The sequence below is a fragment of the Microcaecilia unicolor genome, chromosome 3 (genome assembly GCF_901765095.1).
Source record: "Microcaecilia unicolor chromosome 3, aMicUni1.1, whole genome shotgun sequence".
In the NCBI taxonomy this organism is placed as follows: Eukaryota; Metazoa; Chordata; class Amphibia; order Gymnophiona; family Siphonopidae; genus Microcaecilia; species Microcaecilia unicolor.
In genome coordinates, this window is record NC_044033.1 from 394,365,677 (window position 1) to 394,389,943 (window position 24,267).

At 40.8% G+C, this 24,267-nt stretch overlaps 1 protein-coding gene across 1 annotated transcript in view; it reads right to left on the reverse strand.

Annotated features, from left to right (window-relative positions):
- Positions 1-5,668: 5,668 nt before the first annotated feature.
- PINX1 (PIN2 (TERF1) interacting telomerase inhibitor 1) overlaps positions 5,669-24,267 on the reverse strand; it is a 268,784-nt gene continuing 250,185 nt past the window's right edge. Inside the window, exon 7 of the mRNA XM_030195563.1 lies at positions 5,669-6,793. Coding sequence (XP_030051423.1) covers positions 6,173-6,793 — 621 coding nt within the window. The 3' untranslated portion in view covers positions 5,669-6,172. The remainder of the gene's footprint in view (positions 6,794-24,267) is intronic.

Sequence of the window (24,267 nt, forward strand, 5' to 3'; positions counted from 1 at the left end):
CTCACATGCAGTTCTAACACAGATAGCACATGCCTATCCATGGGACTTTTAATTCCAGGCTGAGTTTGCCAAGAGTCCCTGAGATTGAATCTTCCTTTTCCCCATAAGAGCAATAGTGACAAATTCCCCAGTCCACTCCACCAGTGCTTCACCGGGGCTCTTAAGGAGCCTGGGTGCATACCTCTTTGGTCACACTTTGTGGCTGCAGGCCTTAGTACTGGCACACTGATATGGTCTCAGAGGACAACAACATGGAGCAGGTCTGAACCACACCGTATCTGCCTCAAATGCCTGGGCTATAGCTCTCCTCAATTGGTATAGCCTAAATCTTCCTTCCTCCTGCAAGCCAGTATGTGACACATACTATCAAATTAATAAGAAGACATTGGAATAACCGATCAATTGCAGTGGTTTTGATCGTACCTTCTTAATAGATCTTACAAAGTGAATCTTGCAGTAGTCGCAGCATTGCTACGCAAACTGGGAGTCCATGTGTTTCCCTATCTGGATGAATGGCTGGTGAAGAGTATGGCAAGGGACGGTGCTTAGGAGTCCATGCGAAGAACTATTCAGGTGTTAGAGCTACTCATTTTAAACTACCCCAAGTCTCATCTCCACCTCCTTCAGCAAATGGAGTTAATAGGAGCTCTGCTAAACATGCAGCAGGCACAGGCTTTTCTCCATGTGCTGAGGGTGGACACTGGCTGCCCTTGCCACTTAGGTCCAAGCTAGCTGGGTCATGGCTCGGAAAATGTTGAGGCTGTTAGGCCACATGGCCTCCACTGTCTGTGTCATACCTGTGGCACGTCTTAACATGAGAATTGCCCAGTGGACCCTAGCTTCCCAGTGGTGTCATACCTTGGGGAACCTAGTGGATGTCATCTAAGTGACACAAGAGTTGATTCACTCTCTGCTTTGGTGGACAATTCGATCCAATTTTACTTTGGGACTCTCATTCCAAATTCCTCATCCCCAGAAGGTGCTGATAACAAATGCATCTCGTCTGGGGTGGGGAGTTCATGTGGATAGGCTTAACACCCAGGGTGCTTGGTCAGCTCAGGAAACAGATTTTCAGATCAACCTCCTGGAGCTACAGGCAATCTGGAAAGCTCTAAAAGCTTTCAGAGATTGGCTGTCCAACCAAATTGTACTCATTCAAAGGTTGCAATGAACTACACCAATAAGCAGGGGGGTACGAGATCATGCCCACTGTGTCAGGAGGCCTTCCGGATATGGCATTGAGAACTCCAGCATTGGACTGTTCTCAAGGCCACTCACCTGGTGGGCAAATCCAACAGCCTGGCTGACAGGCTGAACAGGGTCATGCAACCACATGAGTAGTCACTCAGCATGGGCATTGCCCATGAGATCTTCTAAGTGTGGAGCACCTCTTCAGTAGACCTCTTTGCCATTCATTTCAATCACAAAGCCCCTCAGTTCTGTTCCAGGCTCGTGGCAGACTAGTGTTGGATTCCTTCCTCCTTCATTGGGGGATCAGTCTTGTGTATGTATGTATGTATGTATGTATGTGTGTGTGTGTGTGTGTGTGTGTGTGTATATATATATATATATATATATATATATATATATATATAGCCTCTCATCCCTCTTCATGGGGAAGACTTTGCTGAAGCTCAAGCAAGACCGAGGAACCATGATTCTGATCACTCCATACTGGCCCAGGCAGATCTGCTTCCCTCTTCTTCTGGAGTTGTCCTCTGAAGAACCTCAGAGATTGGAGTGTTTTCTGACCCTCATCATGCAGAAGGAGGGATCTCTTCTACAGCCCAACCTCCAGTCTCTGGCCCTCACACCTGGATGTTGAGAGCTTAGAATTTGCTTCCTCGCATCTTCCTGGCCGGATTCCAGAAAAGATTCCATTAAGAGATGTTACTATTTCAAATGGAGGTGGATTGCCATCTTTTAGGAGGTCAAGGCTCTAGGATCATTTTTCTTGCACTTCACAGATCCTTATCGAATACTTTCTATACCTTTCTGAGTCTGGTCTCAAGACCAACTCTGTAAGAGTTCACCTTAGTGCAATTAGTGCTTACCATCACTGTATAGAAGGTAGGACCATCTCTGGGCAGCCTCTAGTTGTTTACTTCATAAGTGGTTTGCTTTCGACAAAGTCCCCTATCAAACCTCTGCCTGTCTCTTGGGACCTCAAGATCATCCTCACCCAGCTGGCCACCATCAGAAGCAGAGAGAATATGCTGCTTTAGGTATATGGACATAATTTAAGTAACTTTGAACTAAAAATTCCTAAAAAAATATAAGTATAATAAATTGACAAAAGTGTTTTTTTTTAATGTCGATGATTGCAAGAAAGCCTAGATGTGACTATATTTAAAATTTGAAGATTAAGTTCTGGATTGCTGAAGTTTTTTCCTCCTTGTGATTTTATAAAATTTTGTAGATATCTTCCAGCCATGGTCAGATCACTTCAAATTAAATCTGACCCTACAATGGCTGAAGAACGGGCATCTCAAAGGTGATAAAAAAAAACAAAACAAAAAAAACTTACCAAACCACAGGTAAAGTGGACACAACTGCATTTTGGCAATCAATTTACGACAACAATTGGTCTATTCCATCTGATTCCATCAACTATCTTGCAGCTTGGGAATCGAGATGTATCACCGTTCTAAATGAATTAGCTCCTTTACAAACAAAAAACATTCACAAACCAAACAGGACCCCATGGGTTCAACGAAAATGTGAAACAATTAAAATCTAGAACCAGACAACTCGAACGAGCCTGGAGAAAAAAACAAAAACGATCAAAATCTAAACGCTTGGAAAGAATCACATAGAAAATATAAATATGAAATAAAAAAATCCAAACGGAACTACTATAATGAACAACTAGGTTCTGACTACAAAGACATGAAAAAGTTATACAAGCTGTTGGATAAATTACTAGACACAAAACCAGTGTCCTCAACAAAATCAGGAATCCTAACAACAGACGATCTTGTTAACTACTTCAAAGGTAAAATTGTCGATCTACACAAAAATATGCCACAGGACTACACCAACCTTGATACCTTCCTTAATGAGCTAGACCCACGCTCAGAAGAATACCCAACTGACCGAACTTGGACAAATTTTGCCCAGATCACACAAGAAACATTAGCACTGGCAACCATTAAAATGTACAGAGTTCAACTCCAGCTTAAAATTAAAACTTGCATAATAATATATGAATAATTAAATCAACTGTAGATCACCAACTTGCTGATGAGAATGCTCCAATACGTTAGACAAAGCAAGTATCACAACCTCCTGTTTAAATTTGTTTACATGCGTGGGATAAGCATAAAGGAATCCTGTGCCGAAGGAATGGATCCTCAGGAGCTTAGTCAAGATCGGGAGGCGGGGATAGTGCTGGGAAGACTTGTACGGTCTGTGCCAGAGCCTGTGGTTGGGAGGCGAGGATAGAGCTGGGCAGACTTATACAGTCTGTGCCAAAGCCGGTGGTGGGAAGCGTGACTGGTGGTTGGGAGGCGGGGATAGTGCTGGGCAGACTTGTACGGTCTGTGCCAGAGCCTGTGGTTGGGAGGCGAGGATAGAGCTGGGCAGACTTATACGGTCTGTGCCAGAGCCGGTGGTTGGGAGGCCGGGATAGTGTTGGGCAGACTTATACGGTCTGCGCCCTGAAGAGCACAGGTACAAATCAAAGTAGGGTATACACAAAAAGTAGCACATATGAGTTATCTTGTTGGGCAGACTGGATGGACCGTGCAGGTCTTTTTCTGCCGTCATCTATTATGTTACTATGTTACATTTAATATATTTACTTAACCGAGGTAAAGAATTCACATGCTCGGCTCTCAATGGTATAATTACCAATATGGATGCCGGGCAAGCTTCCTCATTAGTCTTAAAAACCTCCCATGATTAAATTGAAATTTTACTTTCTTTTCTCTTATTTTTTCTTTCTATATCCAAATTAAGTTTTATCAATTATCTAGAACGTAACTGTTCAAGGGTACTTATCTTAATCGGGAATGGTATAATGCGGTTTGCTCAACAGAGAGCCTCCATTTCACTCATAGCTTCCTCAGGAGACAGTTAAACAACCAAGCAAGTAGAAAAAACTAACAATACTGTCTTTACTAACCAGCCTTATTCTCCAGTCTTTCATTAAATCTAGTCTCTCTCCCCCACATCCAGCATCTCTCTATCTCCCCCTATGTCCAGCACCCCCCCTTGTCTCCAGGATATTTCCCCATCTCCCCCCCCCCCCCCCCCCCCACGGCTCAGTCCAGGGATCTTATTCCTACCACCTTCATACCTCTATTTCTTAAAATCTCCCCATCCCCCCAACTCCTATACCTGACAGAATCTCCCCCTCCAATGTCCAGCCTGCCACCACCTCATTCTTCATCCCTGCCAGTATCTTTTTTGTTATCCTGTGTCCATCTCTTCCTCCCTCCCTCCTCTTCCCCCAGGTCCAACGTTTCCTCTCTCCTTCCCCCTCCCTGAGTCCAACATCTCTTCCCTCTCTCCTTCCCCACTCACTGAGGTCCAAAATATCTCCCTCCCTCCCCCCTCCCGCCCCTCCAAGACCAACATCCATCCTATCTTCTAGAGAACTGCATAGGAACAGGGTTCGTAGGAATCCCTTCTGTGGCTGTGGAGTTTCCGTGGGGACGGAAGCAGATCCTGTGGGGTTCCTGTGGAAGTGTAAGCTGTAACTGCACCAGCCTCTCACCTACCATGTACCATGTTCTGAGTACCACCTCCTCCCCCCCTCCTTGCTTTAACAGCACAGATTAGAAAAGTCTTCCATTAACCTTCTCTGCTCCCTGGCTGATGCGCAGGCCTCAGCTCTGACACAGGCATGAACAGAGGTCACCTGACCTACAGGTACATGCATGTGGTAACCTCTCAGCACACAGTGCCAGCGAATTAAAGACAAGTCTTACATATGCGCACCAGAGTGTTCCAACTTCCGGTTCTTCCTTGCCTGCAGTGCTGTAGCTCAAACTGAGAGACAGAGAGCCGACCAGAATTTTTTTTTTTTTAGGTACCATTAAATTCTTGTAGGGACGAGTTAAATTCTTGCAGGGATACGTGCAACTCTCTATTCTATTCCCTCCCTCATCTCTTCAAAGTTGCTTAGATAGCAGTGGCAGAACAGCATCCACATCGGGGGCATAGACAGACACCCAATTTTTGGCAGGCCTGAGCCCAAAGTGGGGGGAAGGTCATTTAACTCCACCCCCCCCCCCCCCCGGGTACCTTTAAATCCTTTAGATCTTTGCCAGCAGCGAGCAATAACTCATTTCCCTTGCTCATGCCAGATCCAAACCTTCCTTCTGAAGCAACTTCCTGTTCTGCAAACAAGAAGTTGAATCAGAGGGAAGGCTCAGGCTGGCATGAGCAAGGGGATGTGTTGCTGCCAGTGAAGGTACTGGGGGGGGGGGGGGGGGAGTCAGGAAAATGGAGTTGTGATAGATATTTCATAACTAGAGAGAAACAGGGAGATGGAGAAGAGGGGAGGGATAGATTGTGAGCCCATTAGGGACAGAAAAGTACTTGCAAAACCCAGTATATTTAAACTGCTTTGACTGTATCTACAGAAAGGCAGTGTATCAAGTGTGGAATAAACATAAAAACAAACAGAGAGAGAGAGAGAGAGAGAGAGATGGGTGTATTTGCATTTATTAACTGCCTTTTTTGAAGATGCAAAAAAGCAGCACCCGGTGTTCCAGTTTCAAAGCCAAATAAAAACTTTTATGCAGAGCTTCCTAGACATATGTTTAATGGTCTTAAAACTGCAAAACAAGTAAGCCAGCCAGCCAAGTTGTCATACATAGATCTTAAAAATAATTTTGCACACTAAGATAAAAATATTCTGGTGGCAAGAATTATTTAAAAAAAAGGGGTTTTATATACATATTTTTAATAGTTTGTATTAAACTAGCAGTAATCATTCTAGAAAGGGCCCAGTTAGATTTAGGTGATCACTGACACAAGACTGAACAGGACAGTTTTTTCATAATGAAGGGTGGAAGCAGCCCATGTAAACACACTGCTGATAGGAAGGTCAAACCTGAGTATTGATTTAGGTCTACTATGTTTTGATAAAGTGCCACAACCTGCATGCCAGTGTTTCATTCATACTGCAGTTCAGAATTTAGCAGTTTTAATTTTCTTTAGTTCACATGGTGTTTTTCTTCTTTTTCTTTCTCTTACTTCCTTCTACCGACTGACGATAACCATCTCCATGGTCCTCATCACATTCAATGGTCTTCTGTTTCCTTTTTTTCTTCTCTCTTTGATTTAATCCAGAATCTTTTTCATGGAAAGCTTGCTTCTCACAGGCTTCCAAGTGGGTCATCGAATTCTCCACAACGTCGTCGTCTCTCTCTCTGTCTTTGCATTTGTTTTTCTTTTTATTAGTTTGAGATGCCAGGTAAGATCTCTCCAGCTGGTCTTTACACTCTGACTCACGGTTTATAGAGTGCTTGACTCCAGCTACTTCAGAATGATCCTTTCCCTTGCTGTGTTTTTTTTTCTTTTTTGTCCTAGGTTTCAGCTCATCTGTAGCCCTAGAGTCGTCTTCAGCCTCTTCCAAAGAAGTAGCTGCTAAACAGGTTTCTGTGAACTCAACCTTGGTTTTGGCCTGGGATTTCTTAAGCTCTGCCATCCGTTTGGCAAAATACTCATTCACAGAAAGTGAACTGGTCACTGTATTGCCACTGATGGCTGGTTCAGCATTGCTGGGTGTGTTCCTGGTTTCTCCTTCAACCTCTTCAATGGAATCAGCACTAGCAGCTTCCTATAAAATACAAAACAATGCAAAAAGGTATGTCAGTGCTTTTAGATTTTTATATTATAGCTTTATCATAAAGAATTCAGTGGAAATATGCCAGTTTTAGTTAGTGATAATTATGCTTTTTGGAGCCCTACACCAGAGCAGAATATTTTTCTTTTAAACAGTGTAGGTACAATGAAGAGGTTACAAATATGCAGCAATTCAACCAGCATAGTACACTACTGAAAATGGAGCACAGCAAAAGTGGCCTAATGCAGCATGCATTAAAACCATCTGCGCATATTAACCACGTGGTAATAATTTTTTGGAGGTGGCCTGTCAGGGGCAGAAAATGGGTGTGGATGTGTTATTCAGCTAGAGCACCGACATTAGTGCTCACTAACTGAATAATGCAGACAACATGGGAGCCCTTACTGCCTCTAAAATAGGGAGGTAGTAAGGGCTCCCATGTTTGTTTGTTTTTTAATGGCTGCATGCTAATGCTAACATTAGCATACCCCCCTCCCCCCCAATATATTATGTGTGTGTGTATATATATATATATATATATAATTTTAAGACCACACTAGAAGTGGGTTTAGCACACAGGAAAGACTCACGTAAGGGCATGCTCCTTGGTAAAAGGGCCCCTTAGAGAGGTGAGTAACATTAGAAAGTTAAACAAGGTTTCCTGGAATGTAAAACTCAAATCACATTATTAAGATCTAGGAAATCAGTGCGATGACAATTTTTTGTGATCTTACTATGGGACTTTTACAGTTATTTATTAAATGTTATGTACCTCACCCTCCCTGTGTGCAAAGTAAATTATAATAAAATTAAATCAGCATACAAAACACATCAAATAATACATGTAAAGCATCCATAGTGTCATGGTCCAATACATTCTGCCCACTAGTATATATTCTGTTTATGGGTGCCGTTTATTCTTGTGAGTTTTGAAACCATTTGCAAATACTTATAAGGTCCTGAGAACTGACCTAAACTTCATGATCCCTATATATGCAAATGCAAGTTAGAAACAGTTGTGAAGTTGCTCCTAATTTCAGGATGCCCTTAGACTATCTTTGAATGCCTCTTTCACCACAAGGTACACCTCAACAGCCATATTATAGATACCTTAATCACTCCTCTCCTTCTTCTTCATACCCTTATCTAATCTCTGCACAATATTAAATGTATATGTCACCTTGCAATAACAATGTTAACAAAACTATGTAAGCCACATTGAGCCTGCAAATAGGTGGGATAATGTGGGATACAAATGCAATAAATAAAATAAATATTAAAATTGGATAGCAATATCACAAATCAGTGGGCAAGGATAATTTTGTTCTGTATACCCCCTTCTACTATGCAAAAACTGGAAAAGAAACAGGGGTGTAAACAATTTGTGCTATCTGCATCAATAATGCTTAAGATTATTTTTTATCTTGTGAAGGTTTTTGTAGAGGGGAATCACCCCTCTTATTTTACCTCTGTATAGTCAACACAGGAATGACATGAGTATTAACACAGCCATTTATCTGGTGCATTATCACTATTCTTCATGCAGTACGAAGAAGTGTCTGTCAGTGGCATTTACAACATACAGATTCAAGAAGATGGCAATTTGTAACAAAGCTTCCAAATAAGACTGATGAAAAGTTTTTTCACACAACTAGTTGCCAAAACACATTCAAACAACAACAACAAAATAAAACAAAACAAATTATTCCAAATTGTGAGCAGCAGTTTTTTGTTTTAAATTCCACTAGAAAGTGCTGAGTCACTGTTGACTTATTAACATACCCAAGCTATGACTATACAAGATGTTTAGACCACTGGTGTTAAGCATATTTATTTTGAGTAGCAGGGGCCTTTGCCCTTGCCCCAGAGCCTGCTTTAAAATAGGCCAGACACTTTATGAAATGGCATGTGCTGAAGGTGGAACTACCGCCGGCACCCGCATTGGGCCGGCAGTAGTTCCAGATTGCCACGCGGCAACCCTTGAGTAAAAGTGCCCCTAAAGCAGGGGTACATAACAATAGCCATACTGGGTCAGACCCTACGCCTGGAATAAACTTCCTGAGCCCCTACGTCTTGCCCCATCCTTGGCCACCTTTAAATCTAGACTGAAAGCCCACCTCTTTAACATTGCTTTTGACTCGTAACCACTTGTAGCCACTCGCCTCCACCTACCCTCCTCTCTTCCTTCCCGTCCACATTAATTGATTTGATTTGCTTACTTTATTTATTTTTTGTCTATTAGATTGTAAGCTCTTTGAGCAGGGACTGTCTTTCTTCTATGTTTGTGCAGCGCTGCGTATGCCTTGTAGCGCTATAGAAATGCTAAATAGTAGTAGTAGTAGCTACTGAGTTAAGTACACATAGGCCGATACAACCTAGGAAAGTAAACATTTACTCTAGTTCACTAGTATAGTATTTTTATGTAAATTACAGGTTTATGATAAGAATTCAGGGGGTCTTTTATTAAGCCATGGTAGCATTTTTAGTGCATGCTAAATGCAAGAGACACCCATAGGAATATATGGGCATCTCTACCGTTTGGTGCACGTCAAAAATGCTACCGTGGCATAGTAAAAAGGCCCTATCAGTGCTTTACAGTGGAGTGGAGTAATAGCCCAGTGGTTAGATCAGTGGGCTGAAAACTAGGGAGACCCACTGCTGCTCCCTATGATCTTGGATAAGTCATTTAACTCTCCAATGCTTCAGGTTCAAAATTACACTGTAAGCCTTCTGGGGACAGGAAAATATCTACTGTGCCTAAATGTAACTCACCTTGAACTTCTGAGAAAGGTATGAGCTAAAATCCAAACTTTATTTATGGTCCTATTTAATGTGGAGAGGCATTTTCGATATAATGCAGCGGTTTTGAAAGAGACAGCTTTAACCCGAGTCCCTGAAGAAAGCTGATTGGTACATTATTAACTATTCTATGAAAGAGAGAGTGGCCCAATGAATGAAGTGCTCTGTCACCCGTCAGTGGTTGTGATGAACTGCTATGTGGGTGTGTAAATCTCTGATGACACTCCTCTACACACATATATGAGAAGTTAGGGATAGTAGCAGTACATTTTTCCTGGTTCTATCGAGCATGAATCCGAATTTGGACATTTTGCAAAAAACGTCCAAATATCCAGTAGCGAACATGGCCATTTTCAAACCAGAAAAATGGCCAACTTTTTGTTGTTTTAAAAATGGCCATTTGCTAGATGTTTTTGTGCTCAGTGCATCTATCTCTTAGGACCATTTTTGAAAAACAAACAAAAAAAATGTCTAAGGGAAAAACTCACAAAAACAAACCACTGGGATGTATAGGGGGGGGGGGGGCAGCATTCTTAGTAGACTGGTCACAGACATCCCAGTAAAGCAGTGGGGCACTGCAGTGGACTTCACATAAAAGGTCCCAGGTACACATCTCACTGTTACCCCCTTATATTGTATAGTGAGCCCTCCAAAACCCAAATAAAATCCTACTGTACCCAACTGTATACTACTACATAGTCCTTATGCATGCAGGTGTCACCTATATGGAGGTTCAGTAGGTTTGTGGTGGGTTTTGGAGAGCTCACACTTTCCACCACAAGTGTACCAGTTAGGGTGGGATATCGTCCTGCATCCCCTTCTCTACAGTCCACTGCACTGACCATTAGTCTACTCCAGGGACCTGCTTGCTGCTCTAATAGGACTGAAGGCTGTCATAGAGGCTGGTATGAACCGTATCTTTCACATTTTTGGGGGGGCGGGAGGGGTATTTTTCAGCAAGAATATCAGAGCAGAGCCAAAGAAAAAGCTATCTCTGTTGACTGTGGAAATTTAGGTTTTTCTTCCTTGAAAATTGTTAAGTTTACTCTTAAGGGCTCTTTTTCGTTTCTTAGGGCTAGGCTGTGGAATGTGTTACCCTTAAATTTGAAGTATACATCCTCCTACCTGGCTTTTAGAAAAAATTTGAAACGTATTTATTCGAGAAATAACCAGTGGTTTGGTCTGATAATTTGACTGCCTTTTTTAAAATTATTTTGTTTTTAATAATACTGTTATTTTTCTATTGCTGGAGTTTCCATTTTTAAATTGTAAATCGCTGTGAATCCTTAGGGAATACTGACAGTATATAAGACTATTAGATCCTCTATTTCTAACCAGAAGCAATGTAGCTGTATACCCTGTAGGCATCACATTGTATTTATTGCACAGTATCTACTTCCTGGGTGATTGTGTGTGTTTGCAGTTTTGTGCACATTTGTCATCCAAACAAAGAAAAGAACCTACAAGTATCATCAGAGGTCCCTGTTCTTCTAAACCACCTGTACAGTTGTCACTGTACACCTTTCCATCAAGTTCCTCATGCTTGCTCACTGTTAACCCCTTCACTGAATTCAAATACCTTAAACTTATCTCTTACTTACATGTCATCCCTCTTTCTTGCTACAAAATCCCATGATTATCAGTCAAAGAACATTCCACTCTAAGTGAATTTCCTATCTTGGCTCATTCCTGCCTTTGAGTCCAATGAAATAAAAAATGTGCACTAAAATTTAGAATGCTTTTTCCTTATATATGCTTCTGTCTTCAATGCTGGCCATTTCAAAACAGTGGGGGGTTAGGTGACATCACTGGCTCAGCTGAACTTGGTGACCTATCATTTCTAGGACTTTGCTTGCATAGGTTCCAAAAACTTGGTGTTCTAGGGTGTTGTGGTCCACACCACACCAAGAAGACCCGAAGTCCAGGACTTCCAGGTTTGGAACCAAGACAGCACAGCAGTATAGACACACTAGCAGCAGGAATAAATGTTATTCCATCTCTGATTCACAAGTTAAATTTCCAGCTTTAAAACCTAAGAGCTAAGCCTTCAGGACTTTAATGTATCTACCTGCATTGAAAATAATACCCAACCCCATCATTTAAATAGGATTTGCATTGAGATGTGCTAAAACACAAGAAAAAAAAAAAAACAGTTTATCTAAGCTTAAGGGCACTTGATTATCATTCTCCCATCACAATAAACCAGGTCACCCCCAACTCTTTCTACCATCATCTTTTTAGCCTTCATAACAACCATCTACTCTGTGATCTAATACAGCCTCATTTTTATAGCTATTCTCACCTTTGTTTCTATTACATAGTTCTTCCTTTCCTCTCATAAATGAGTGGAAGCTCTGTGGCCTAGGGCAGTCTCTTATCTACAATACCTGTGTTACTCATCAATTGTATCTGTATTTATGACTCCTCTATATTCACCCTGTGCTATGAATACATTGTCAGAAATCTCACCTGAAAAGTATTTGTTTTGAACTGACAGGAGCTGCCATTTCCCTTCCTAATGCATCATTTCCCCAAATACATCAGTATCTCAGTCCAATAAAAAGTCTCACAACATGCAATTATTCAGAGACATCTCAGCTTAACTAGAGCACTGTACTATCCACTGTACAAAATCATTGCACCAATTAGCCACTAAAACTTAGCAGAAGACCTATAGAATTACAATAATTTTTTGAATAAGAATATAAGAACTGTCATATTGGTCAGACCAAAGGTTTATCAAGCCCAATATCCTGTTTTCCAACTGTGGCCAATCTAGATGACAAATGCCTGTCAGGATCCCAAAATGTAGATTCCATGCTACTTAATGCAGGGATAAGCAGTGGATTTCTCCAAGTCCACTTTAAAATGCAGTAAATTGATGAGGTAAAACTTCCCTTGGCTAGATTATTCTTGACTCTGTCCTATTAAACCATGACTATCTATATGTTCAATAATTTTATTCTTTACTATAGCTTCTATCATTTTGCCCAGCACTAATGTCAATCTCTCATGTTTGAAGTTTTCTGACCACTCTGGAACCCCCCTCCCCCCTTTTATTTTAAAGTCTGATGTTACGTTTTCCACCCTACAATCTTCATGTACTTTAGGAACACTAAGGTGATGCAATTATTCCAACTGGAATAACTACCACAATGGCTAGGCCTAGGGAATGATTTGCTCCTGTTATTGTCCCACAGCTCTGATATTGTGGTTGTACTAAGGAAAGAAGGTGCCCAGTTGGAAATATATTTTATGATTTATTAGATTTAAATAGCATTTGGCATATACAGTATACAAGCATACAAAATAAATCTTTTTGGTAGCAAATGGATACAAAAATGTAAATTACTACGTTTACTACAACTTGTAAGATTCTCATCTAGATTTTGTAACTGTATTTACTATGTAAGCCGCATTGAGACTGCAATGTGTGGGAAAGTGTGGGGTACAAATGTAATAATAATAATAATACAGCACAACTAAGATAATTCCTGAGTAAATTACACAATACAAGCAAAGGTGAAACGTTGGTAGACCATATGCCAAGTCAGCCTAACATATACTATCATAAAACAAAGAAAACAAACAACTATGACTCCCACACCTTATGAATAAACTGGTCTCTTTCTCCTCTGTTGCAATTTGAGCTCTTTGGCACTGCTGCACAACTCCAGATCAGATGGATCTTCCTCCTCGGCTCCAGCCGGCTTCAGGACAGCGAGCCTGATCAGCAGTAGCTGAATGGGTGAAGGGGCAAGCTGGATACGTCCTCCACCTGCTGAGTATTTTGGTCAGTGTCTGGTGGAAGCTGGCACAGCAGTAAACCTTCCTTGCTTATATCTCATATTCTCCTTGGAATCATTTTCATAAGGTCATGTCTGCTACTGCAAGCAACTGTCAGAGAGAGGTTAGGAATTTAGGTTTTCCTCTGATGGTACACAAAGTACATAAGTAATGCCCAGTGTGGCATTACTTATGTACTTTTATATCAGAGTAGCTGAAAATGCCACCAAGTCTTTCCAGTAACTGTATGTAAAATGGACTATCAAAGAACAGGAATATCTCTGATTGGCTGAACCAGGACCAGATTCTTACTTCTTACTGGATCCATCAAGTGTGGCTGGACACAAGTACCACGTTGGCAGGTGATAAAGACATCAAAAACATGATGGTCCACTATACCAGGACTGGTCACAACTCGCTTACATACAATGCTGCCTTTCAAGATTGTACAAGGTATATTTGGTTGGGACACTCGCTTGCCCCCATGTCCGCACATTGAACCACAAAGACTTAATTCAGGGTCTTTCCACAAAGAACCTGTCCTTGACAGAGCAGCACAACTCTCAAAACGAAGCATCAGGAAAAATGGCACAAGCCATGACGTTTTGCTCAGAAAATGGAGTTAGGTCTCAGACATACAAAAGGCGACACAGGCAACACCCCTTCAATGCCACGTATACAATTTGAATAGCTTATAAATTACTAATTATCTTATTGCAGTTTAGTAAAACTGAGGTAAAGAAAGGTGAAATGATTTTCCAAGATTACGTAAGAACAGTGGAGAACAGCCTGTGGAGAGAAACACTTCCCTGCTCCAGATTCACCACAATGCAGGATAGCTCTTGATAAAGGAAATGAGATCCTTTTATTGCTGCATTTGACACTTCGGATGATAGGGACTAATTCTATAAAGAGCTGTCTAGTTTTTCGACAGCAGGAACACATGTAAATGGAGTACTCTAGGCACTTACAAAATGACCTCTTACAGAATACAGACTAGCAGAATATGCACCATGTTTTGACGATGTGTACTTTGCTAGTGGGTATGTTCATGGGAAACAGCATGGGCACAGTACACAAATAAGCATGTAAATTATAGAATACTATAACTTACCTGCATTCTGGCTAACATCTAGGTGTGGGTATTTACACCAGTTATAGGGCTAGTGTAAGTGATCGTGCCTTAAACGTGTGTTTTCTGCCACTTGCACTACTATTCTATAAAGAAAACAGGTACCTAGTTTCTTTTATAGAACAGGCTTGAAATTGAGGCCTTCTTACCGTTGTATCTTAGACACTCTCATTATTGCAACACTTAAGAAACACACATGTAGCAGGACAAGCTTTACACTGGGCTAGGTCTTCTTTGAATGACCGTTCTGAGGTTGTGGCCTGGGGTGAACCTAAATCTAATGTGTTGGAGGAAGTCCTTCAAGACTCCCTTATAACCCAAATATTGTTTAGCGTTTATTTTATCCCACCGGGGAAGCTTTTACAATTTTGAGTTACGTACTGGTTTTACACTGATGCCTACAGCTGTACGCTTCCATCATAATCACTCTGAACATCTGGCTAGATTGGCCATCTGTATGCACGCTATTAACTTCTGGATGGAAAGAAATTGGCTGAAACTGAATGCCAGAAAAAGTGAGAAAGGGTGCCGGTTTCCTTGAGGTTAGATTATGATTTGATCTCAAACAGCGTTACCTGTGATGTTGAAGAACAAGTTAGATGTCTGACAGCTCAAATGACCTTCAGTAGTCTATGATCCATTACATTGAAACAATTGTGCATCCATGTTTCTATCAGTTGAGTAGATCTAGCAGATTTGACTTTAGCTGAAGAGGAAAGACAAGTAATCTTGTATAACTAGCAGACTAGACCACTGTAATACACTACGGATTGGTCTTTCAGCAAAAGTGGTAATTTTAAAAGTCATTTCTATGACTAAAGTAGCATTTTGGGTACACAAATCATCTTTTATAAAACTGTCTAAGGTATAGGTGCTTACACTTATGCTCATAGCCTTGTATAAGTCCAAATCTGGAGCTGGTGTCCTGGTGGTTTTGCCACTGGAACTAGGTTGATCGGCATTGCTCCTCAGGAGCAATTCATCATTGAGCACAGAGCCAGATCCAGGGACACTTTTAGCAGCCCTGACTGAAGCATCACTTGGGAATCACTTGATGATAGTGGCAGTTCGAGGAGAGGGAGCTGGAGAGGCTGTAGAAATGGTGATCTAAGTGGAAGTTCAGATCGCAAGTCAAGACTTTGGAGGCAGATGGAATTAGCAACATTTGGAGTCGAAGAACTTAGGATGCAATGTACCTTTTCCTTTGTTTGGAAGGATGTTATCATTTTCTCTTTTTTTCCTGCAATTTCTTCTCATGACTCCCCTCTATGGTGGTGTTGGCATACTGTGTTTTCTGATTACTATATATTTTTCTATTTTTTTATTCTTTAATGCCAATGTGTAGTTATGTGCAAGTATTATTCTTGGTTGATATAATTATTCAATAAAAATAAAATGTAGGACCTGTGTTGGCTATTTTATTATGATGGGGAGTAAGGGGGAAGGATATTCTTGTGGGACAGGTGATTTATTTGTGCATTAATAACTTTGGAGATATTCAATGTCTTCCCCATTCTAGCTCTCCTCCAGTGTACATATATGTAAGATCTTCTTTAAGTCTGACTCCAAATGCTTTATGACAAAGACCACTGACCACTTCAGCAGTTCCTTTCTGGACTGATTCCAGGCTGAAGGTTTTATGGGGTTTTAAGAGTTTAAATTGCAAGAGTACAAAGTTCAAGGATTCAAAACTAAAAAGGGATTTTTTTTTAAACAAGGGATTTGAGCACATGGACCAATGTTTTACATGCTCAAATAGGCTGTAAACTGTCCAGGAGCTACACTCATAAAAAGTAGAAAAGCATATAAGTCTAGATTCTATAAATGGTGCCTAAAAAATTGGCGCAAAAAAAACAATTAGCGCTTAGTGCTATTCTATAAACTGCACTTAAAATTAGGCACGGTTTATAGAATAGTGCTTAGCGCTGGGAACCGGAACTACATTTAGGCATGACCATTTACACCAATGAAAACCTGGTATAAATCTCCACGTGTAAATTAGGTGCAGATCCCCCTATTTCTATAACAACGTGCATAAATTGCAGGTATGCCCGACCTGCCCATGCTCCTCCCATGGCCACACGCACTAGAATTTATGCATGCCTCGTTATAGAATATGCCTAAAAAGATGCACATGAAAATTCTAATTATTGCCAAATAGTGCCCAATAATTGCTTATTATTCCCTAATTATTGGCACCAATTAAGTTGTGTGTGCAAATTGGGCGCACACCCAAATTTACATGGGCAACTAAATGTGCTATATATAGAATATGGGAGACAGCATCTGCTTTTGTGGAAATTTATAAAGGTCTACTTGAATGTGTGAAACATTTCTTCACCTTCAAGTTCCTTATCCAGTTACTCCCTAAATTGTTAGTTGTGGTCTAAGACACTCTAGTCATTTTGGAAAGTGTGTTGTGCATATATAGACTGTACTAGGCTTCTGATACTGTCATTAATGTTTATTGTTTTGTATTATATTTTTATGTTTTTACTACAATCCATATTCACCACTTGCTCCTTAGGTGGGAAATAAGTGTAACTAAATAAATGACCAGAGCATGCTGGACAAAATGGTGCCTAGGGCAGTTGCTGTCTTCAGTGCTTCCTTCCCCTTTTGGCTTATGTGTTTACAGGCTGATTCATAAAGGCAGCAAGGTGTCCCCTTCCCAGTGTAGCATCCTAGGCAGTTGCCCTCTTTACCCAACTCTTACAATAACCCTGCACCATGACAATGAACACACTGATTTAGTGTCCAACTTCCCATTTTGCACCCAAGGACCCTATCTATTTTAAAGCCACGGCACAAACTGTTCCAGCAACTTAAAAAAAAAAAAGTTAGCTTACCTGTACAAAAATAAATTGTATGCCCCCCCCACCTTTTGTTTTGGTAAATTCCAGTTCTGACAGGTTAATTACTATAACTAACTGGTGAAATCAACTGGAGCTCCTGAATGCCTTTTTGCTGACTGTTTCAGCCAAACTGATAAATCAGGAAAGTGTTTTGATCCTAGGAACAAGAATTCTAGTTGCAAACTCCTATACTGATAAGAATTTTAATAAGCATGAGCCAGTGCACACAAAACTAGCAGGGCATGGAGACAGGCAAGGAAGTGCCAGCCCTGCATGCCTATCCAACTTAAGTGAAGCTTATGCAGAGGTATAAATCATCTCAGGAGAGCCGTTTGATGCCAGCTTTCTTCTTACACCCCGCCCTTACTCCAAAGCTGATGTTTGATACAATGAGCCTGTTGAAATAACCATGGAGATGAACTAGAAACAGGGAAATGGCTACTGTGTGTGTGGACTTTTTTTTTCACACCTCTTGTAAAAGAAACCAAAAGATAACAAATAATTAGGAAAGAAAACTATGTCTTCGTTTGTACAGTCTTGACAGAGTTATGGGACATTCCCATACTAACCAATAAAAATTGACGCCATAGCGGAATAAGGGTGGGGGGGCCTTCCCAGCATTACTAATGAAAGCATCAAAGCCAAGTAATAATTCTGTACTAGTCATGGAGAAATGTGGCAGAAAGATACTAATAGTCCTGACTGTTTTAGGAAGCTCTGGTACGATTAAAAACTTCAAAGTACGCTTTACAAGATGCAGAAGGAAGCACTCTTTGGCTCAAAGCAAGAAAAGGGGCACCAACTGTAAATATATGCAAAATACACTGTTTTAAGAGTAAGGGTTATTTGGTTATTTCTGTTGTTGTATATGCAAAACCAGTCCATTTGGAAAACCTACCCTGAAAAAAAATCATATATATGGATGTCAGCCATCTAGAATTACTTATCAGGGCAATATTCTGGAAACACATCTATACTGGTCAGCAGAGTTGCTGGTGCTCTGTGATAGCTTCAATCTTCAATTAAGGGGATTGTATAGATTAAGAGAGCTAAAAGGCACCTATTTGCAGCCTATTTAATAAAAACATTTAGAGGGCATTTTCGATATGACGTCTAAATCTGAATTTGGACGTTTTACACAAAACATCCAAATTCTGAACAGGAAAGGTCATTTTCGAAAAAGAAAAAAAATCTTTTTTTCCCCCAAAAATACTATGGACGTTTTGTGATTTGGCCGGGGTTTTTATTTATTTATTTATTGCTTTTGTATCCCACATTTTCCCACCTATTTGCAGGCTCAGTATGGCTTACAATACATTGTAACGATGGAAGTACAATAAGTTATTACATGATTATGTGGCTTACAATACATTGTAACGATGGAAGTACAAGTTATTACATGATTAAGGTTACATTATGAGGAGTTGAGTTGAAACAATGTCCAGGTATCGATAAGGGGAAAGAATAATAGTGAAGAGAAAAAGGCTGGGTGTGTTAGAATTATGGGGATAGGTGTAATAGGAGAATGTGTAAATGCGTTGCCAACAGTGTGTGGTCTTCATGTGCTTTGATCCTTTTGATAGATTTTTTCAAAGAGATGAGTCTTTAGTAGTTTGCGGAAGTTGGTTAGTTCATAGGTCGTTCTTAGGTTTTCGTGGTAGTTTGTTCCAGAATTGCGTGCTCATATAGGAAAAGGTTAATGCGTGCATCACTTTGCATTTTATGCCTTTGCAAGTTGGGAAGTGGAGGTTAAGGAAAGTTCTAGACGATCTTTTGGCATTTCTGGGTGGTAGGTCTATTAAGTCGGACATGTAGGCTGGGGCTTCACCATTAATGATTTTGTGGACTGGTGTGCATACTTTGAAAGTGATGCGTTCCTTGAGTGGGAGCCAGTGTAGCTTCTCTCGTAGTGGTTTCGCACTTTCGTATTTTGGTTTCCCGAAGATGAGTCTGGCTGCTGTGTTCTGGGCTGTTTGAAGTTTCCTCAGTATTTGCTCTTTGCAGCCTGCATATAGTGAGTTGCAATAGTCAAGATGGCTGAGTACGAGTGATTGCACTAGGTTGCGGAAGACGGATCTTGGGAAGAAAGGTCTTATTCTCTTCAGTTTCCACATGGAGTAGAACATCTTTTTGGTTGTGTTGCTAGCGTGGGTTTCGAGTGTTAAATGGCGGTCGATAGTGACTCCAAGGATCTTTAGGGTTTCTGAGATTGGAAGGTTTAGGTTTGGTGTGTTTATTGCGGTGAATTCATTAGTGTTGTATTGGGAGGTGAGTATCAGGCATTGAGTTTTTTCTGCGTTCAATTTCAATCGAAATGCATTAGCCCAGGTGTTCATGGTTTGTAGGCTTTGGTTGATTTCGTTAAGGATCTCTTTAGTGTCCTGTTTGAAAAGGATATATATTGTTATGTCATCAGCATATATGTATGGGTTGAGGTTTTGGTCCAGTCTAGAAAAGAAAAAAAAAAAAAACGTCCAAGTGCAAAACGCACAAAATCAAGCCATTGGGATGTAGGAGGAGCCAGCATTTTTAGTAGACTGGTCCCCCTGACATCCCAGGACAGCAATAGGGCACCCTAGGGGGCACTGCAGTGGACTTCATAATCTGCTCCCAGGTACACATCTGACCATTACTCCCTTACCCTCCAAAACCGACCCAAAACCCACTGCCCCTAGCTGTACACAACTACCATAGCCCTTACGGGTGAAGGGGGCACCTATATGTGGGTACAGTGGGTTTCTGTTGAGTTTTGGAGGGCTCACAGTTTCCTCCACAAGTGTAACAGGTAGGGGGAGGTAGGAGCCTGGGTCCACCTGTCTCCAGTGCACTTCACCCAGCACTAGACTACTCCAGAGACCTGCATGCTGTTCTAATGGAACTGAGTATAACATCTGAGGCTGGCATAGAGGTTGGTAAGTAATGTTTTTCATTACATTTTTGGGGGGTGGGAGGGGGTTAATGACCACTGGGGGAATCAGGGGAGGTCATTCCTGATTCCCTCCAGTGGTCATCTGGATATTTAAGGCACCTTTTTGTGCCTTATTCATAGTAAAAAAAAAAAAAAAGCTCTAGCTCAAAATGCCTAAGATTTAGTCCTGGACGGTTTTGTTTTGTTCCATTATGGCTGAAAAACATCTAAGTCTTAGGAATGCCCAAGTCCCGCCTTGAACATGCCCATGGCATGCCCCCTTGAGATTTAGACAAACTTCTGATGGACCTCAGAGAAAAACGTCTAAAAAAAGGTTTCGAAAATACTGATTTGGCTGTTTTTGTGAGAAAAACGTCCAAGTGCAGACTTATGTCACTTTTTGGATGTTTTTCTCTTTTGAAAATGAGCCTGATAGTCAACTATTTATCTTTACAAAATACTAGTACAAATCCTACCTAAATGGTACCTAGATCAGTGGTACCCAAACTGTGGGTTTGGATTCTGAATGGGGTTACAACCATCAATACATGGAGGTCACAGAACCAGGAGTGCTTCCTCTCCCTCTAGACCTCTACTGGGACCTATGTCCAGTAGTGGCAGTCAGGATGGGGCCTGTGGGCTAGTGAATGGTCATGGGAATTGCCTCTTCTTTTACATTACACTACAGGATATGTATACCCCACTGAGCTTCTAAACCCACCTCTCTTCTTCCCCCTTTCTCTCTCTCTATGGATAACACTCATATCCGCCCTAACGCATCAGCTCGTAACCTTGGGGGGTCATCTTTGACTCTTCTCTCTCTTTCTCTGCACATATCCAACAGATTGCTAAAACCTATCATTTCTTTCTCTATATCATCAAGATTCGTCCTTTCCTTTCTAGGCACATTACCAAAACCCTTATCCACACTCTTATCACCTTCATGCTTAGATTACTGCAACTTTCTTCTCAAAGTCTTACACTAAGTCATCTCTCTCCCCTTCAATCTGTTCAAACGTTTGCTGCACAACTTATATTCCACCAATGTTGCTATGCTCATATTAGGCCTCTCCTCAAGTCACTTCATTGGCTCCATATCCGTTTCCGCATACAGTTCAAATTCCCCCTATTGTCTTTTAAGTGCCTTCACTCTGCAGCTCCCCAGTACCTCTCCACTCTTCTCTCCCTACACTCCTCCCTGGGAGCTCTATTCATCAAATAAATCTCTCTTATCTGCCAAATCCAGACCCCGTTCCTTTTATCATGCTGCATCATACGCCTGAAATGGATTTCTTGAATCAGTACTTCAAGCTCCATCTCTGGCCATCTTCACATCTAGACTAAAAGCCCACCTTTTTGAGGTTGCTTTTAACTCCTATTCACTTTTTCAGTACCCATGCACATTTTATCATTCCCACCTTAAGTAATTCCCTTATTTGTCCTGTTTCTTGATTAGATTGTAAGATCTGGGACTGTCTCCTACATGTTTAGTATACAGCGCTGCGTACATCTAGTAGCGCTATAGAGATGATAGGTGGTAGTAGTATTAGTAGTAATATGCCTCATGAGTTCAATGTGGCTTACATAGTAAAGAGACTAGTCATTCCCAGGAATAAAACCACATCACTGAGATCATATCATGTTAGAGACACAATTTAAATAAAAATATTTTCTAAATAAAAAAAAAAGATTTTAACAGGTTCCTAAATTTGGCATAATTAGCTTGACCCCTGTAACAGGGCTAAGACTAATATGCAAAAGTGCTAACATGATAACTCTTATATTTACTTCTTTTGGGATTAGGGAAATGAAGCGACAAAAAATTCCTAGAGTCAAAATTGGAATGCATGACAGATGAATAAGACAGACATATAAAGGGGGGCCAGCCCATGTAAGATAAAAAAAAACCAAACAAACCCAGGGATCACAGCTTAAACTCTACACGTGTGACTGCATATGTAGCCAATGTAACTGTACCAGCAATGGAGTAACCCTCTCAAACTCTGGTACCTTGTAGATCAAGCGAGCTGTTGTATTCCACAATGTTTGAATTTTCTTGATTATCTTCTCTTTACAACCCATATAGACTATGTGACAATAATCAACCGTACCAAAGTTTGGGCAATCAGTCTAAACATTTCTTTCTTTTACACTAAAAACCCATGCATTACTAAGTCTGATTGCACATTGCCATACAGGATGCTGGCTATTGCTACTGTCTTCAAGCTTTGGATAAGTGTAGGGGAGTGGGGAAGCTAGACTTGCTATTTTGTTTTCCTCTTGACACTGTCTATATAAATTCAAAATAATTCTCATCAAGAATAAAAAGTTAGTTACACCAAACTGTCTGGAGAATGAGCCACTAATTTGCTAACAAAATCACCATAAATACAAAAACATTGTAATTTACTGTGATAATGAAAAGAAAAAAAGCAAACAGTAAATAGATGTAAATTTATTAAAAGTCCTTCACCCTGCATTGCTGCTGCACTATTTTCAAATAAAACATTTGAGTTATTTTTGTACTTGATATAGAACTAAGATTTACTCAACATTCATGTACCTTGGGTTTAGAGGCAAACTCAGTCACCCTTATCTCCTTTAATCACCGATGTGTGTTCTGAATGATGCAAGGCACAGAACATATGGCAGAAGCCCATCCAAACCAGCTACTTAGTCTCTACAATCCCATCTTCTCCATCAGAGATCTTCTGATCTTGTCCTGTGCTTTCCTGAATTCAGATGCCGTACTGGTCTCCACCACTTCCAATGAGACTCTGTTCTATGCACCTACCACCCTTTCTGTAAAGAAATTTTTCTACCAGTTTACTCCCAAGTCTAGTCTCTTTTATCCTCACTCCATGGATTCCTCTTTCCAGTGCTTCCTTTCCATTGAAAGAGACAACTCCTGTGTATTACTCACCTTGCAGATGTTCAAATGTCTCTTCCATCCTTCTCTTGCAGGGTATACATATATAGATATATAGTCTACTCCATTTGCTTTATGACAGACCAGTGACCAGCAGCTGCTCGCTGGACCAACTCCATGCTGTTTATATCCTTTTGAAGGTGCAGTCTCCAGAAATGCTGACAGTACTCCAACTAAGGACTCAGACATCACATTCTTTCTCCTGCTCGTTACTCCTCTAGCTAACATCCCTAACATTCTTCTAGCTTTTGCAGTTACTTTATTTTCCTGTTTCACCATGTAGGGTCATCAGATATGATCACCTCCAGATCCCATTCTTCTTCCATGTGTAAAAGTACTACTCCCTATACTGTAACCAAATGCATTACCCTGCGTTTTTACCATTGAACTATGGACACCAAACCCTAGATCCTTCTCTAAATTTTGCAAGATCCCTTTCTCATGCTCCACCTGCTTTCCAGGATTATCTACATTTTGGTATCAAAGAAAAGAGGCAAAAACATTTTCTATTGCCCCTACACAATATCACTGACAAAAACATTGGTCCTTGTGCCATACAAGTGGCAATATCTTTGTTCTTAAAGTGAAATCCATTCACCATACACACTTTGTTGCCTCCCACTCAGTTTCTAATCCACTTAGTCACTTAGGACCCATATCAAGGGCAATCTATTTATGAGTCATGTACAGTGCAATCCGCTTAAATGCAAGAGTCCGGGACCAAAGAAATACATGCAGTTAACCGGAGCATGCACTTAACCGTTGTGACCCAAAGAAGCTTGACATCTGATAAACATATGTATAGTACTGTTTATTATACGTACAGTATACAGTCTCCGTTAACTGACGTTATACAGTCTCCGTTAACTGAGGTTAGGCTTACTTGAAGTAATCAGTCATTGTCCTCTGTACACTCTTGTGTCTGTGAGTTCCACAGACTACGTCTGCCAGACGGTAAAAACTGTCATAGCTTTGACATCCAGTGGCCTCCAGATAAGCCCACACGGTGTTGAGACTCTCCAGCGCTCTTGCAAAAGTGACAGGAGGTTGTTGAATTTC